The sequence below is a fragment of the Rhipicephalus sanguineus genome, chromosome 5 (genome assembly GCF_013339695.2).
Source record: "Rhipicephalus sanguineus isolate Rsan-2018 chromosome 5, BIME_Rsan_1.4, whole genome shotgun sequence".
NCBI lineage: Eukaryota > Metazoa > Arthropoda > Arachnida > Ixodida > Ixodidae > Rhipicephalus > Rhipicephalus sanguineus.
In genome coordinates, this window is record NC_051180.1 from 87952419 (window position 1) to 87966946 (window position 14528).

General features: G+C 44.8%; 1 protein-coding gene across 1 annotated transcript in view; it reads left to right on the forward strand.

The window, feature by feature from the left end:
* Positions 1-3839: 3839 nt before the first annotated feature.
* LOC119394807 (trans-1,2-dihydrobenzene-1,2-diol dehydrogenase) overlaps positions 3840-14528 on the forward strand; it is a 175160-nt gene continuing 164471 nt past the window's right edge. Inside the window, exon 1 of the mRNA XM_049415577.1 lies at positions 3840-3965. Within this exon, the coding sequence (XP_049271534.1) occupies positions 3873-3965 (93 nt within the window). The 5' untranslated portion in view covers positions 3840-3872. The remainder of the gene's footprint in view (positions 3966-14528) is intronic.

Here is a 14528-nt window from a genome sequence, read left to right on the forward strand (position 1 = left end):
TCATGTTAACGTGATTCCTTGCCCGGCAGCATGACGCCTACATGTATAGGGTCTTTTAGGGGCGAAGCTCCTTAAAGCGGCACCCGTTCGTCCCCGTCATAGTGCGTAACCAGTCTTAACGCTAGTACCAGATCTTGACCTCCAAGGTGGTGCCGGTGGGAGATTTCTCCCGTGCATTGTTGAACAATAAAAAATTCGCAGCGTGCGCGTTAACTAAAAGCCGAATTCTTCTGTCTCTCATTCCCCATTAGCAGCCATTGGCATGTTCCAGTAGGAAATGTTAGTAGAAGTAGAAGTGTAAGTGTTAGCTAAAAGCCGACTTCTTCTGTCTCTCATTCCCATTAGCAGCCATTGTTTACCCCCAAGGTAGTGCCTGGTGAGATTTCTCCTGTGCGTGATTAAACAATAAAAATTTTGTTCAAAACGCCGTTGATTGATGAAATAAACCAACGAAAGACGCCAGATGTTTTCTAAAAGCAAAACGAAAAGACGCCAGATGTTTCTAAAGCAAAACGAAAAGACGCCAGCTGCTTAACGAAAGACGCCAGATGTTTCTCCTCTCCTAGGCGCGATAGAGGTTACGGATAGGGGTTACGGCGCGATAGGGGTTACGGACACCGGTGAAAGCGGCGGCGGACAACTACGGCACTGTTGTGATCTCATAAAAGCTTTCGCTGTAAAAATAAATCCAGAAGTCCTTGAAGTATCGAGAAATAGGGGCAAACTAAGCTTGACGTGTACGTGCCTGACCTACTATTCTTTCTTCCTTTCTTTCTTTTAAATGCGAAGCATTTCTTAGCGAACTTCTGCGACTTTGAGCGTATCTATCTATCTATCTATCTATCTATCTATCTATCTATCTATCTATCTATCTATCTATCTATCTATCTATCTATCTATCTATCTATCTATCTATCTATCTATCTATCTATCTATCTATCTAGCCGCCTACGACTTTGTGCTCTCCTGGCCATTTCGTTAATCGGATGTATACCAAAATTGGTGTGTCATACCATGGCCTTATTACGAAAACAAATGAGAGGTCATATCATGAAAATCATGACACGCATGTCATGAACAGCATGATTTAAATTCCACGGCCTTTGGGCTCCCTGGCCGTTCCGTTAATCGGATGTATACCAAAATTGGTGTGTCATAACATGGCCTTATTACGAACACAAATGACAGGTCACATCATGAAAATCATGACACGCATGTCATAAACAGCACGATTTACATTCCACGGCCTTTGGGCTCCCTGGCCGTTCCGTTAATCGGATGTATACCAAAATTGGTGAATAATAACATGGCCTTATCACGAACATAAATGACAGGTCATATCATGAAAATCATGACACGCATGTCATGAACAGCATGATTTACATTCCACGGCCTTTGGGCTCTTGCGGCCGTTCCGTTAATTTCATATATACCAAAATTGGCACGGCGTGACAAGAGTTCATGACGAACATAATGACAGGTTCTAACATGCAAATCATGACGCGCATGTCATGTGCAGCATGATTTACATAACATGGTCTCGCGGCGCTCGCGGCCGTTTAAATGAAGGGATACACACGAAAACTGGTATGACGAGACATTTCTGTTTGACGAACATAACTGACACGTGGTAACATGAAAATCATGATATGCATGTCATGTATGACATGATTTACATGCCACGCTCATGGCGCACTCGCGGCCGTTTCGCTAGATTGATATACACCAAAATTGGTATTGTGCGATGTGACTTTATGAAGAACATAAATAACAGGTGGGAGCACGAAAACCATGACATCCATGACATGTATGTCATGATATACATGCCACGCTCATGGTGCATTCGCGTCCGTTTCGCTTGCGTGATATACACCAAAATTGGTGTTACGCGACACGACTGTATGACGAACGTAAGTGAGACGTGGTAACATGAAAATCATGACATGCAAGTCATGTACGACCTGATTTAGATGCCAAGCTCATGATGCGCTAGCGGCAGTTTCAGTAGATTGATATACACCAAAATTGGTATTGCGTGATGTGACTGTATGAAGAACATGAATGACAGTTGGTAAGATGAAAACCATGACATGCATGTCATGTATGTCATGATTTAATTGCCACGCTCATGATGCATTCGCGGCCGCTTCGCTAGCTCGATGTACACCAAAATTGCTATTGCGCGAAGCGACTGTACGACGACGGTAAATGAGACGTGGTAACATGAAAAATCATGACATGCATGACATGCACGACATGATTTACATGTCATGCTCATGACGCACTCGTGCCGTTTCGCTTGCTTGACACACCAAAATTGGTATTGCGCGACGCGACTGCATGAAGAACGTGAATGAGAGGTGGTAATATGAAAACTATGACATGCATGCAATGTATGTCATGACTTACATGCCGCGCTCATGGTGCATTCGCGGCCGTTTCGATAGTTTGATATACACTAAAACTGGTATTGCGCGATGTGACTGTATGATGAACATTAGTGACAGGTGGTAACATGAAAAACCATAATATTCATGTCATGTATGGCATGATTTACATGCTCTACTCATGGTGCACTCGCGGCCGTTTCGCTCCTTTGATATACACCAAAATTGGTATTGCGCGATGTGACTGTATGACGAACATAAATGAGAGGTCTTAACATGCGAATCATGTTATGCATGTCATGTACGGTATGATTTACATGCCACTGTCATGGTGCGCTTCCGGCCGTTTTGTTAACGTGATATATACCAAAATTGGTATGGCATGACACGAGTGCGTGATGAACATAAACGACAGGTCATGCATTTATATATCAGAATATGCGTTTCATTGGCATGGTGTACACTAGATTGTGCATGCATGCGTGCATGGCAAACATGCGATAGATGGTGGACTAGATGCCATGGCATGAATGATTTCATTTGGCTCAAAGACAAACAAGGCGATGTATGCAGCTCTTTGCTGGCTGCTTCGCATTACATCGATTCCCACAGTGCGTGGGATCTGCCGAATTTTCTTTCTTTCTTTCTTTCTTTCTTTCTTTCTTTCTTTCTTTCTTTCTTTCTTTCTTTCTTTCTTTCTTTCTTTCTTTCTTTCTTTCTTTCTTTCTTTCTTTCTTTCTTTCGATGCTCACGCCTAACTTTATTCCTCCATCATGCCAGGAATTGGGCCTTCATTCAGGTGCTTAGCAGCGCGACACTTCAATTGCTACAAGCAACGATGACAGTTGTGTGTTCATATCTAGGCAACAGTGAAATGTGGCAGCATAATATGACAAGTGACCTCGAGAAAAGATTAGATTGCCATATCAGAAACGGCTAATAGCCCACGGTCGAGACAGCATCAGTTATCGGAAAACGGCTCATTCAAATACGCATGAGGCCGGCCCACCTTGGAGGGCCACATTACTGTACGCTCGCCGGCGCCGGGGTTTTCGCGTACGATGCCGCCACAGAAATGTGTGACTTATAAAAGCTTGGCTTAAAAATGCAGCACTGTCTCGGTTCAATGTCTGTCCAATCGTTTAGTTGCCTGCCAGCTTTTTGTTCTCTCAACCTAACACATGTCTTTTTTCACTATGCGATGACATGGGGACGGCGAGGGTCATTTGGGCGGCAGTAAAACACTGTAGAGCGCCTGTCAAGGACTTCAAATCGCGGCGCCTTCGCTTCGCTGTTTCTACTTTCGCTGCTGGGAAAGAGCACGGCACCGCTATCTCACCCAGAATAGCACACAGTGCGGTCTTGTGGCCGGACGTGCGTGATAATTACGCTGTTGACGCGCCTAGTCTGCGGTGGGAAATGCTGTGCGTCGAGGACTTTCGAAGTCAAAATTACCTGCTTCCACAAGAGGTAAAACGCTGAACCATGGCTCCAACTCGTTGGGGAATCGTTGCCGCCGGCGCTATCTGCAACGATTTCGTCGACTGTCTCAACAACTTGCCGCGGGACGAGCATCAGGTGAGTTGGATCCGCAAGTACGAATTCCCGCAGTCGATGCTTTTCCACTCGTTAGGGAAAGCTACCCCCAGCGTCAATTCATTGCAATACTCCTGCCTATTATTACTTGCGAACGTATGAAGCCAGTCATAAAGTAGAAAGGAAAACAACAAAAAAAAAACGTTTCTGGCATGATATATTTTGAATCAACAACAACACAAAGGCCACAATCTAAAGCCACACCTGATAAAAACACTAGACCAGAAGAAGACGAAGTAATTACCGGTATCCGTATAGTCTTCTTCGCCTGGTCTTTCGTCTTTTTCGTCGTTGGAAATGTACTAACATGCCGAGTGCACCGCTTCGTTGGGGTCGCAATATCAGCTTAGTTTTTAAAGAAATGAGGCCGGGAGGCCAGATTGTACAACCGCAACCGATCCTCCCAATACCATTCAGCGCAAACATCTGCCTGCCACACTGCCTGCAAATACAAGTTATTAAACACATATTCACGCGGCATTTGGAAATATAGAAATGAAGTTGCGCTACTCTTCGGTCGACGCTCGCGCGTTCAGGTTAAAAAAAATGTACGGCTGTACGTGTTGCGGTTGTTGTGGCATCGTGACACGTTTTTCGACGCAAATATTAGAAGCGTGCTCTCCTCCTTTTCTGCAAGAACGCCATGCAAGGTAGGCGTGGTGGCCACCACTATAGCTGGTTTCCCGCGCTACTCGCGCTTGCTACAGGGACTACAACGACAAGCAGCACAAATGTTTATGTAACAAGGTACTGTGGACGTATTCGTTTGCATAGTGACGAATAAGCGTATTTATTACGCGATGACAACAACCCAACCAGCGGAGGATGTATGTCATTCTCCCATAGAACTAGGACAAACTTATCTCCCTTACTACACGAAGACCCGCCACGGTGGTCTAGTGGTTAAGGTGCGCGAATGCTGACCCGCAGGTCGCGGGGTCGAATCCAGGCCGCGGCGGCCGCATCTTCGATGGAGGCGAAAATGCTAGAGGCCCGTGCGCTAAGATTTAGCTGCACGTTAAAGAATCCCAGGTGGTCGAAATTTCCGGATCCCTCGAATACGGCGTCTCTCATAATCATATGGTGGTCTTGGGGCGCTAAACCCCAACAATTATTACTACAAGAAGCTCTTTCAATTGGGACACTTTATCTGAAATTGAAACAAAAGAGTGGACTTATATTTTTGTGGAAATAAAAAATAAATGAAGGAGTAGTCGCCATTTCTTGGTGACGGCTACCCCTTTCCACATGGTGTTAAGGTAAAAATAAAGTTTAAGAATGAAAAAGGATGTATATACATATATCTGTTGTTATGAACCTACCAAAGTGTTAAGATACACAAAATAATGTTGACACGCGGCGTTAACTTGCATTTAAATGGCTTTTCTAAGGCCTTGCACGCTGTTTTATGTTCGGTTCATCAGGAAATTGCTGTATATGTTGTATTGAAACGATACATTTCATCGGGTACGGTAGGCAATACTGGCTGAGAAAATAGAAGCAACTTATTCATCGCGCGAGAAAGATTAACAGGTTAGATTACCTGCAGTTGGAGCATTTTATTTGTTGAAGATCGTAACACTAAATGTTAAAAAAAATAGTTAATATGATTGACTAAAGCGAAACACAACAATCTGGCTTATGTGTGTGGTAGTGGCACTTGCACGTCGGCGCTCGAGCGCCCTGGTGTATTCCTTACGTTAACCTTAGGTTAACCTACGTGGCCTCTGAGATCCGAATCGGATCTCAGAGGCCACGTAGAAAGAAGCGCGTAGTTGAGATCTCCGCCAGGTGGCGCAGCGGTCCCAGCTGCTCGTAAGAAAAGTGCCTGCAATTTTAGTGAACTAATTTATTTAATTTTCGTTAATTATCCTGACAGTTAGTTGACACTTATTTTACGTAAACTTATGCTCAGATTGCATATATATATCACATTCTTACTTGAACTAGAACCATCGATTTCGCGCCAGTGATATTTCTTTAAACAAATGTTCTGAATATTCGGGAAACCGGAAGTGAGTTCTCGACCGGAGGTGCTTGGAAGAGAAGCAAGAGTGTCGCTCATCGCGCGTGCCACTCAAAAGCGGCAATCTAGGTGCATGTGTTTAGGGGGGAGTTTCCGGATCGTAGTGACAGGTAAAGCGGCAGGAAGTTCTGGAGTAAAACCACGGCGTTGTTGTTTTGCAATGGATGCATGATGCGTGATGGTTTTAACAGTGACGGCGTTCGAGATAACTGCGTTAGCATTTTTTTTCTTTATTTCGCCTACACTCAGGTGGTTGCTGTTGCTGGAAGAAACTTCGACAATGCAAAGAAGTTCGCTCAGCTACACCGCATCAGCAAAGTTTATTCGAGTTACGAGGAGATCGCGAGGGACCCGGATGTAGGTAAGCAATAGAGGACACGCACTTTGTGATATCAGTGCGACCAACGACTTTCGTCCCACTTTCTGCTAGTTGCGACTCCGGGTTTCATAATACGAAGAATTCACAATGATAGAGCTCTGTTATTAGCTGATTTACACTGGTACTGCGTTCAAGCGCGGATGCGCGGCGTTACCGTGCAATTTCGTGCACAAGAAGATCTGCTAGAACACATATAGATAGAATTTTGAGATGTAAGTTGCTGATCATCATCATCATCATCATCATCATCATCATCATCATCATCATCATCATCAGCCTGTCTACGCCCACTGCAGGGCAAAGGCCTCTCCCATGTTCCGCCAATCAACCCGGTCCTGTGCTTTCTGCTGCCACGTTATACCTACAAACTTCTTAATCTCATCTACCCACCTAATTTTCTGTCTCCCCCTCACGCGTTTGCCATCTCTTGGAATCCAGTCAGTTACCCTCAATGACCACCGGTTATCCTGCCGACGTGCTACGTGCCCGGCCCATATCCATTTCTTCTTCTTGATTTCAACTATGATATCCTTAACCCCCGTTTGTTCCCTGATCCACTCTGCTCTCTTCCTGTCTCTTAAGGTTACACCTATCATTTTCCTTTCCATCGCTCGCTGCGTCGTCCTCAATTTAAGTTGAACCCTATTTGTAAGTCTCCAGGTTTCTGCTCCGTAGGTAAGTACCGGTAAGATGCAGCTGTTACATACCTTCCTCTTGAGAGATAGTGGTAGACTACCATTCATGATTTGATAATGCTTGCCGAATGAGCCCCATCCCATCCTTATTCTTCTAGTTATTTCACTCTCATGGTTCGGCTCCACGGTTACTACCTGTCCTAGGCAGACGTACTCCTTTACAACTTCCAGTGTCTCGCCACCTATCGCAAAGCGCTGTTCTCTGCCAAGATTGTTCCACATTACTTTAGTTTTATGCATATTAATTTTCAGACCTACTCTTCTACTTTCCGTATCCAGTTCAGTAATCATGAGCTGTAATTCGTCTCCCGCGTTACTCATCAACGCAATGTCATCAGCGAATCGCAGGTTACTGAGATACTCTCCATTAACTCTTATCCCTAATTCTTCCCAATCTAGGGCCCTGAAAACCTCCTGTAAACACGCGGTGAATAGCATTGGAGAGATCGTGTCTCCCTGCCGTACGCCCTTCTTTATTGGGATTCTGTCGCTTTCTTTATGAAGGACTATAGTGGCTGTGGATACGCTGTAGATTTCTTCCATTATGTTTATATAGGCTTCGCCGATGCCCTGATTCCGCAGTGCCTGCATGACTGCTGATGTCTCCACCGAATCAAATGCCTTCTCGTAATCTATGAAGGCTATGTATAGGGGTTGGTTGTATTCCGCGCATTTCTCTATCACCTGATTGATAGTATGAATATGGTCTATTGTTGAGAAGCCTATACGAAATCCTGCCTGGTCCCTTGGTTGATTGAACTCTAATGTCGTATTAATTCTGTTAGCAATTACTTTTGTAAATAGCTTGTACACAACGGACAGTAAGCTGATGGGCCTGTAATTTTTCAGGTCCTTGACGTCCCCTTTCTTATGGATCAAGATGATGTTGGCATTCTTCCAAGATTCTGGTATCCTCCCCGTCGAGAGGCACTTCGTATACAGGGTGGCCAGTTTTTCTAACATAATCTCTCCACCGTCTTTCAACAGGTCTGATGTTACCTGATCCTCACCAGCGGCTTTGCCTCTTTGCATTCCCTTTAGGGCTTTCTTTACTTCTCCTGTCAATACTGGTGGGATGTCAGATTCCTCTGGGATATTACTGCTTCTTACGTTATCATCCTGACTGTCTTGGCTGCTGTACAGATCTCTGTAGAACTCTTCCGCTACCTCAACTATTCTATCCATATTGGTTGTGACCTTGCCTTACTTGTCCCTGAATGCATACATCTGATTTTTGCCTATGCAGAGTTTTGTCTTCGTAGCTTTGAGGCTTCTTCCGTTCTTTAGAGCATGCTCAATTCTCTCCATATTATACTTTCTTATGTCGGCTACTTTACGCCTATTGATTAACTTTGAAAGCTCCGCCAGCTCTATTTTGTCTGTTGCATTTGAGGTTTTCATGGCTTGACGTTTCTTAATGAGGTTTTTCGTCTCTTGGGATAGCTTACCAGTGTCCTGTCTAACGACTGTACCCCTGACTTCCACTGCACACTCCTTAATGATACTAGTCAGATTATCATTCATTGTGTCAACGCTAAGGTCGGTTTCCTCGGTTAAAGCCGCGTACCTATTCTGAAGTGCAACTCTGAATTCCTGTACTTTCCCTCGCAGAGCTAGTTCATTAATCGGCTTCTTGCGTATCAGTTTCTGCCGTTCCTTCCTCACGTCTAGTTGAATTCTAGATCTTACCATTCTATGGTCACTGCATCGGATCTTGTTAACTACTTCCACATCCTGTACAATGCCCGGGTGGTCGCACATTATGAAGTCTATTTCATTTTTAGTTTCGCCATTAGGACTCCTCCACGTCCACTTACGAGTAGTCCGTTTTCTGTAGAAGGTATTCAAGATCCGTAAATTATTGCGTTCTGCGAACTCTACTAGTAACTCCCCTCTGGCATTTCTAGAGCCGATGCCATGTTCCCCAACTGCGTGATCTCCGGCCTGCTTCTTGCCTACCTTTGCATTGAAGTCGCCCATCAGTACAGTATACTGTGTCTTTACCTTACTCATTGCTGATTCTACGTCTTCGTAGAAGCGTTCAACCAGTTGATCATCATGGCTGGATGTAGGCGCGTAGGCCTGTACCACCTTCATCTTGTACCGCTTATTAAACTTAATTACGATACATATCACCCTCTCATTAATGCTAAAGTATTCCTCTATATTGCCAGCTATATTTTTATGAATAAGGAACCCCACCCCTAGTTCTCTTCTGTCAGGTAAGCCACGATAGCATAGGACGTGTCCGTTCTTCAGCACTGTATAAGCCTCATGTGGCCTCCTAACCTCACTGAGCCCTATTACATCCCATTTAACACCCTCCAATTCCTCGAATAGTACAGCTAGACTCGCCTCACTAGATAAAGTTCTAGCGTTATATGTAGCCAAGTTCAGATTCCAATGGCAAGTTCCTGATAGCGAACAGTAAATTATGGAGGACGCCTAACTGAGGTGAGCGTGGCCGCTATGAACGTGGCATTTTAATGTGACCACTATGGCGGCGATCGAACCCGCGACTATGTGCACAGCAGTGCCTGAGCAACAGAGCTAATATGGTGTGTCATTTGAAGATATCGAATACATATGTAGGATGATTGCTAAAGTGGCGAAGCTTCAATGCAGAGTATCTTCTAAGTATCAGGTAAAGTTATGGATCGAACGGGGACTCCTGTCTAAATACATAGGATTGAAGTATAAATACATCAGTATGAAGTCGTTGTCCTCGGCATTTGGATACGGCATGGGGAATTTGAAAGAAAAAAGCAATGTGCTAGTGGCTGTAGCAAGGGAATTTAAAAAAAAAAGTGGGACTTCAGTTGTTTTTCAGCTTGCTCAAAAGTACACAACTGGAAACACGCCTCGCGGGTTTACACATTTACCAATATGCTGTAAAAAAAGAAGCTTTATCGCATTTTCTGTGCTGCGCCTTATAACACATTTAAAGTGATGACAATCAGATTACACATCGCTGTAAATGATACCCCTAATTTGCGTGTTGGCCTTTCCCGAAACTTTAACATTGCAGCACATGTAGGTATACGATTTCGACCTATGCATCAGATTTATCCGCTTTAAATAGTGCAACAGATGCTGTTTTCAGAGCGGAGATATCTCTTTTTCGGTGATGTGTGGAGGATTTCTAAACCCTGTGCTTCACTTGTTTTGAATATTAAATACCGGGTATTTGAATGTTTTCTTTGAATATACGATGGCTTAAAGGGGTCATGAAGCACCCCTTGGGCTGATTGAAAAAACACATCCTGCGGAAAGCTGACACGGCTATGAACTGCTCTGCCAAATATTACAGTCGTGCGCGCCGCGTAATGGCCACAAGCGGAGCGCGAAGTTGCCGTTTCCCCAGGCACCCTCTTTTCAAACAGAGGCCGGTTCTCACTCTCGTCGGTGGGCGGGGCGTCTGTCCGCTGTACGTCGCAAGAGACATAGCATGCTTATTGGCCGATAGCCGACGTAAATCGAGAGCGGCGTTCGGATCAGATGCGCTTCTTGCCGCGGGGTGCCGCCACTTGCCGGCGCCGCACTCCTCAGTACACGGTAGCCGCACTCGCGCAAGCGAATCACAGCGGGAGAGCGATCGCGTTTCATGACGCGCGCTGGCGTAACTTCTTTCCCCCATGCCATCCCTCCCTGTCTAGCTTCCAGTGCGCTCGTCGGCACGAGAAAAGAGAGAAAGCGCTGGGAGCGTGCGCCAAACCTCCGTAACTCCGCTGATTCTTGACGGATTCGAGAAATTTTTGCGGCAATCGATTCGGGAGGCAGTACACTCCGATACTGAGGCCATTAGATCATTACTTGGAAAAGTGGTTCATGACCCCTTTAAACCGAAATTGGGATTCTGCAGTTGCAAACTGACTTTTATTCGTAAAATGGAACAACATTTTTTTTCCTTATCGCTCCAGTAGCTACATCATGTTAATTAATTTAGAGCCAGAAACATGATTAAAGAGTGGGGCAAACGCAAAGACCGCAAGAGTGCTCGTCCTGTCTATACCCTCACTCTGATCATGTTCTCGGCAATAAATAAATTATTCGACATGCGTATGCTAAAAAAAAAAAAAAACAACCTGCGAATACTGCTATAGTGATATCATAACAGCATTGATTCGTTTGACGTATATTCCTTTCAATCACGCTTTCTCCATACGGAGACGCAACTTGGTAATTGCGAAGAATTTCTTAGCGAACTTCTGCGACTTTGAGCGTATCTATCTATCTATCTATCTATCTATCTATCTATCTATCTATCTATCTATCTATCTATCTATCTATCTATCTATCTATCTATCTATCTATCTATCTATCTATCTATCTATCTATCTATCTATCTATCTATCTATCTATCTATCTATCTATCTATCTATCCACTTACGACTTTGTGCTGTCCTGGCCGTTTCGTTAATCGGATGTATACCAAAATTGGTATGGCATAACATAACCGTATTACGAACATAAATTACAGGTCATAACATGAAAATCATGACATGCATGTCATGAACAACATGATTTACATTCCACGGCCTTGGGGCTCTTGCGGCCGTTCCGTTAATTTCATATATACCAAAATTGGTATGGGATGACAAGAGCTCGTGACGAACATAATGACAGGTCCTAACGTGCAAATCATGACACGCATGTCATGTGCAGCATGATTTACATGACATGGTCTCGAGGCGCTCACGGCCGTTTATATGAATGGATATATACAAAAACTGGTATGACGAGACATTTCTGTATGACGAACATAACTGACACAAGGTAACATGAAAATCATGACATATTGCATGTCATGTACGACATGTTTTGCATGCCACGCTCATGTCACACTGGTGGCCGTTTCGCTAGCTTGATATACACCAAAAGTGGTATTGCGGGACGCGAATGTATGACGAAAGTAAATGCGAGGTGGTAACATGAAAATCATGACATGTACGACATGATTTACATGCCAGGTTATGGTGCGCTCGCGGGCGTTTCGCTAGATTGATATATACCAAAATTGGTATTGCGCGATGTGACTGTATGAAGAACATGAATTACAGCTGGTAACATGAAAACCATGACATGCATGTCATGTACGTCATGGTTTACATGCCACACTCATGGTGCATTCGCGGCCGTTTTGCTAGCTTGATATACACCAAAACTGGTATTGCGCGACGTGATTGTATGAGAAAGTAAATGAGAATTGGTAACATGAAAATCATGAAATGTACGCCTGATTTACATGCCATGCTCATGGCGCACTCGTTGCCGTTTCGCTAGATTGATATACACCAAAACTGGTATTGCGTGTTGTAGCTGTATGAAGTAAGGGAAGAGGAGTAGCCGGAGCCATGTATAGGCACCAACCTCTCCTTAAACACATTTAATAAAAAACAAAAAAAAAGAACATGACTAACAGTTGGTAACATGTAAACCATGACATGCATGTCCTGTATGTCATGATTTACATGCCACGCTCATGGTGCATTCGCGGCCGTTTCGCTAGCTTGATATGCACCAAAATTGCTATTGCGCGACGTGACTGTATGAAAAAAAATGACAGCTGGTAACTTGAAAATCATGATATGCATATCATTTACGGCATGATTTACATGCCCCACTCACTGTCCGATCACGGCCGTTTCGCTAGCTTGATATACACCAAAATTGGTACTGCGCGACGTGATTGTATGGCGAACATAAGTGACAGGTTGTAACACGGAAACCATGAAATGCATGTCATATATGGCATGATTTACATATGCGACGCTCATGGTGCACTCGCGGCCGTTTCGCTTGCTTGATGCACACCAAAATTGATATTGCGCAATGTGACTATATGACGTACATAAATGACATGTCCTAACATGTGAACCATGTTATGCATGTCATGTACGGTATGATTAACGTGACACTGTCATGGTGCGCTTCCAGCCGTTTTTTGCGAATATTTTCAATCAGCGAAGACAAGAAAGAATTGTGAACATAGCTTTGGACCGCACGACTATAACAGAAAGAAATACAGCACGATTTACTGCGGAGAGTAATATGCAATTTTTTTTTAATATCCAAACTATCAGGCCTGACGGGGAGCTCGACGTCTTGATTTCCACCACTTCTGGTAATCGGAGTTGTTTTTCTCGCCGAAATCGAACAGTCATCACACCGGAAATCAGTTAAGGCCTGCTTTACTCCCCACTTTCCTTTCCATCTTGCTTTCCCTTTCCCCTTAGTGCAGGGTAGTAAACCGGATGCTACAATTACGGTTGACCTCCCTGCCCTTCTGTCATTTTATTATCTCTCTCTCTCGCGAAAATTGGGGCACGCTTAAGCTTCGCCTTAAGAGTTGAACGGGATGGCGATATCCGGCCCCATCCTCATCGTGCTCTATTTCGCTTGTCATGTTCAGTCGCCCGATCTCACACACACACACACACACACACACACACACACACACACACACACACACACACACACACACTCGACATACCTATAGTAAAGGTAAAGGTTTCCGCCCTCTTCAACAGCCCTTTTATGACAACAGTATACCCATTACGTGTGTGTAAGACAATGCGCGCACTAATGTGTATGCCCTTTGTAATGGGTGGCACGCTTTAAACCAGGAACAATTACGCGCGTGATCCTTTTTCGAAGTTGCGATTCACTGTTGCGACCGGGTATTTGGATCCGTCCCACCACTGCAACCAGTTGTTGCGACCGTGTATTTGGATCCGTCCCTCCTCGGCAGCCAGGTTGTTGCTACGATAGGGCAGCGTCATACCCGGACTCCGTTTGGTAGCGTAGTCGAGTCTCCGGGTTGAGGAACTGATGCTAGCAAGGTGGGAAAACAATAGCAAGTTTACTGGCACTTTTTGTACACTCAATTACATCGTGACAAGGTCAGAGTTCAGCGAAGAGCGAATTGGATGAGCCTGTTACCGAGGGCTCAGAGCCCCATTTCTCACTTAGTACCGTCGTTTTAACCCCTCAGGCTGGCTCCTCCTTCTTGATGACCACCAATCACACACACGACCCCACCCACCATGGCACCGTCCATTTCACTGTCGCTGAGGGGTCGTTGCACTCTTGAAACAGGAAGGGTCCGGCGGTCGACGGCACGCTTGTGGGAGAAGCAGGGCAACAGGTTCCTCAGGATTCTTCCTCGGACTCTTCCACGAAGGCAGAAAAGGGTCTGCGGCGACTCCTGTCAAAACATACAGGTCAGGTCGTCTTGGCAGCACACCAATCCAAGTCCAGGTGGCCCATTGTGGAAACGTCTCCAACTTGGCCGTCCCTCTATTAGGTCGAGATTCTTCCCATTGTCGATCGCTTCCCGTCCCGGGGATTCCGTTTCTAGTAAGGATGCAGATGTTCTAGCAGTGTGAGAACGCATCGCCCATCCATTCTCATGGTCAGCGCGTCGCCACCGACTGGCAATCATA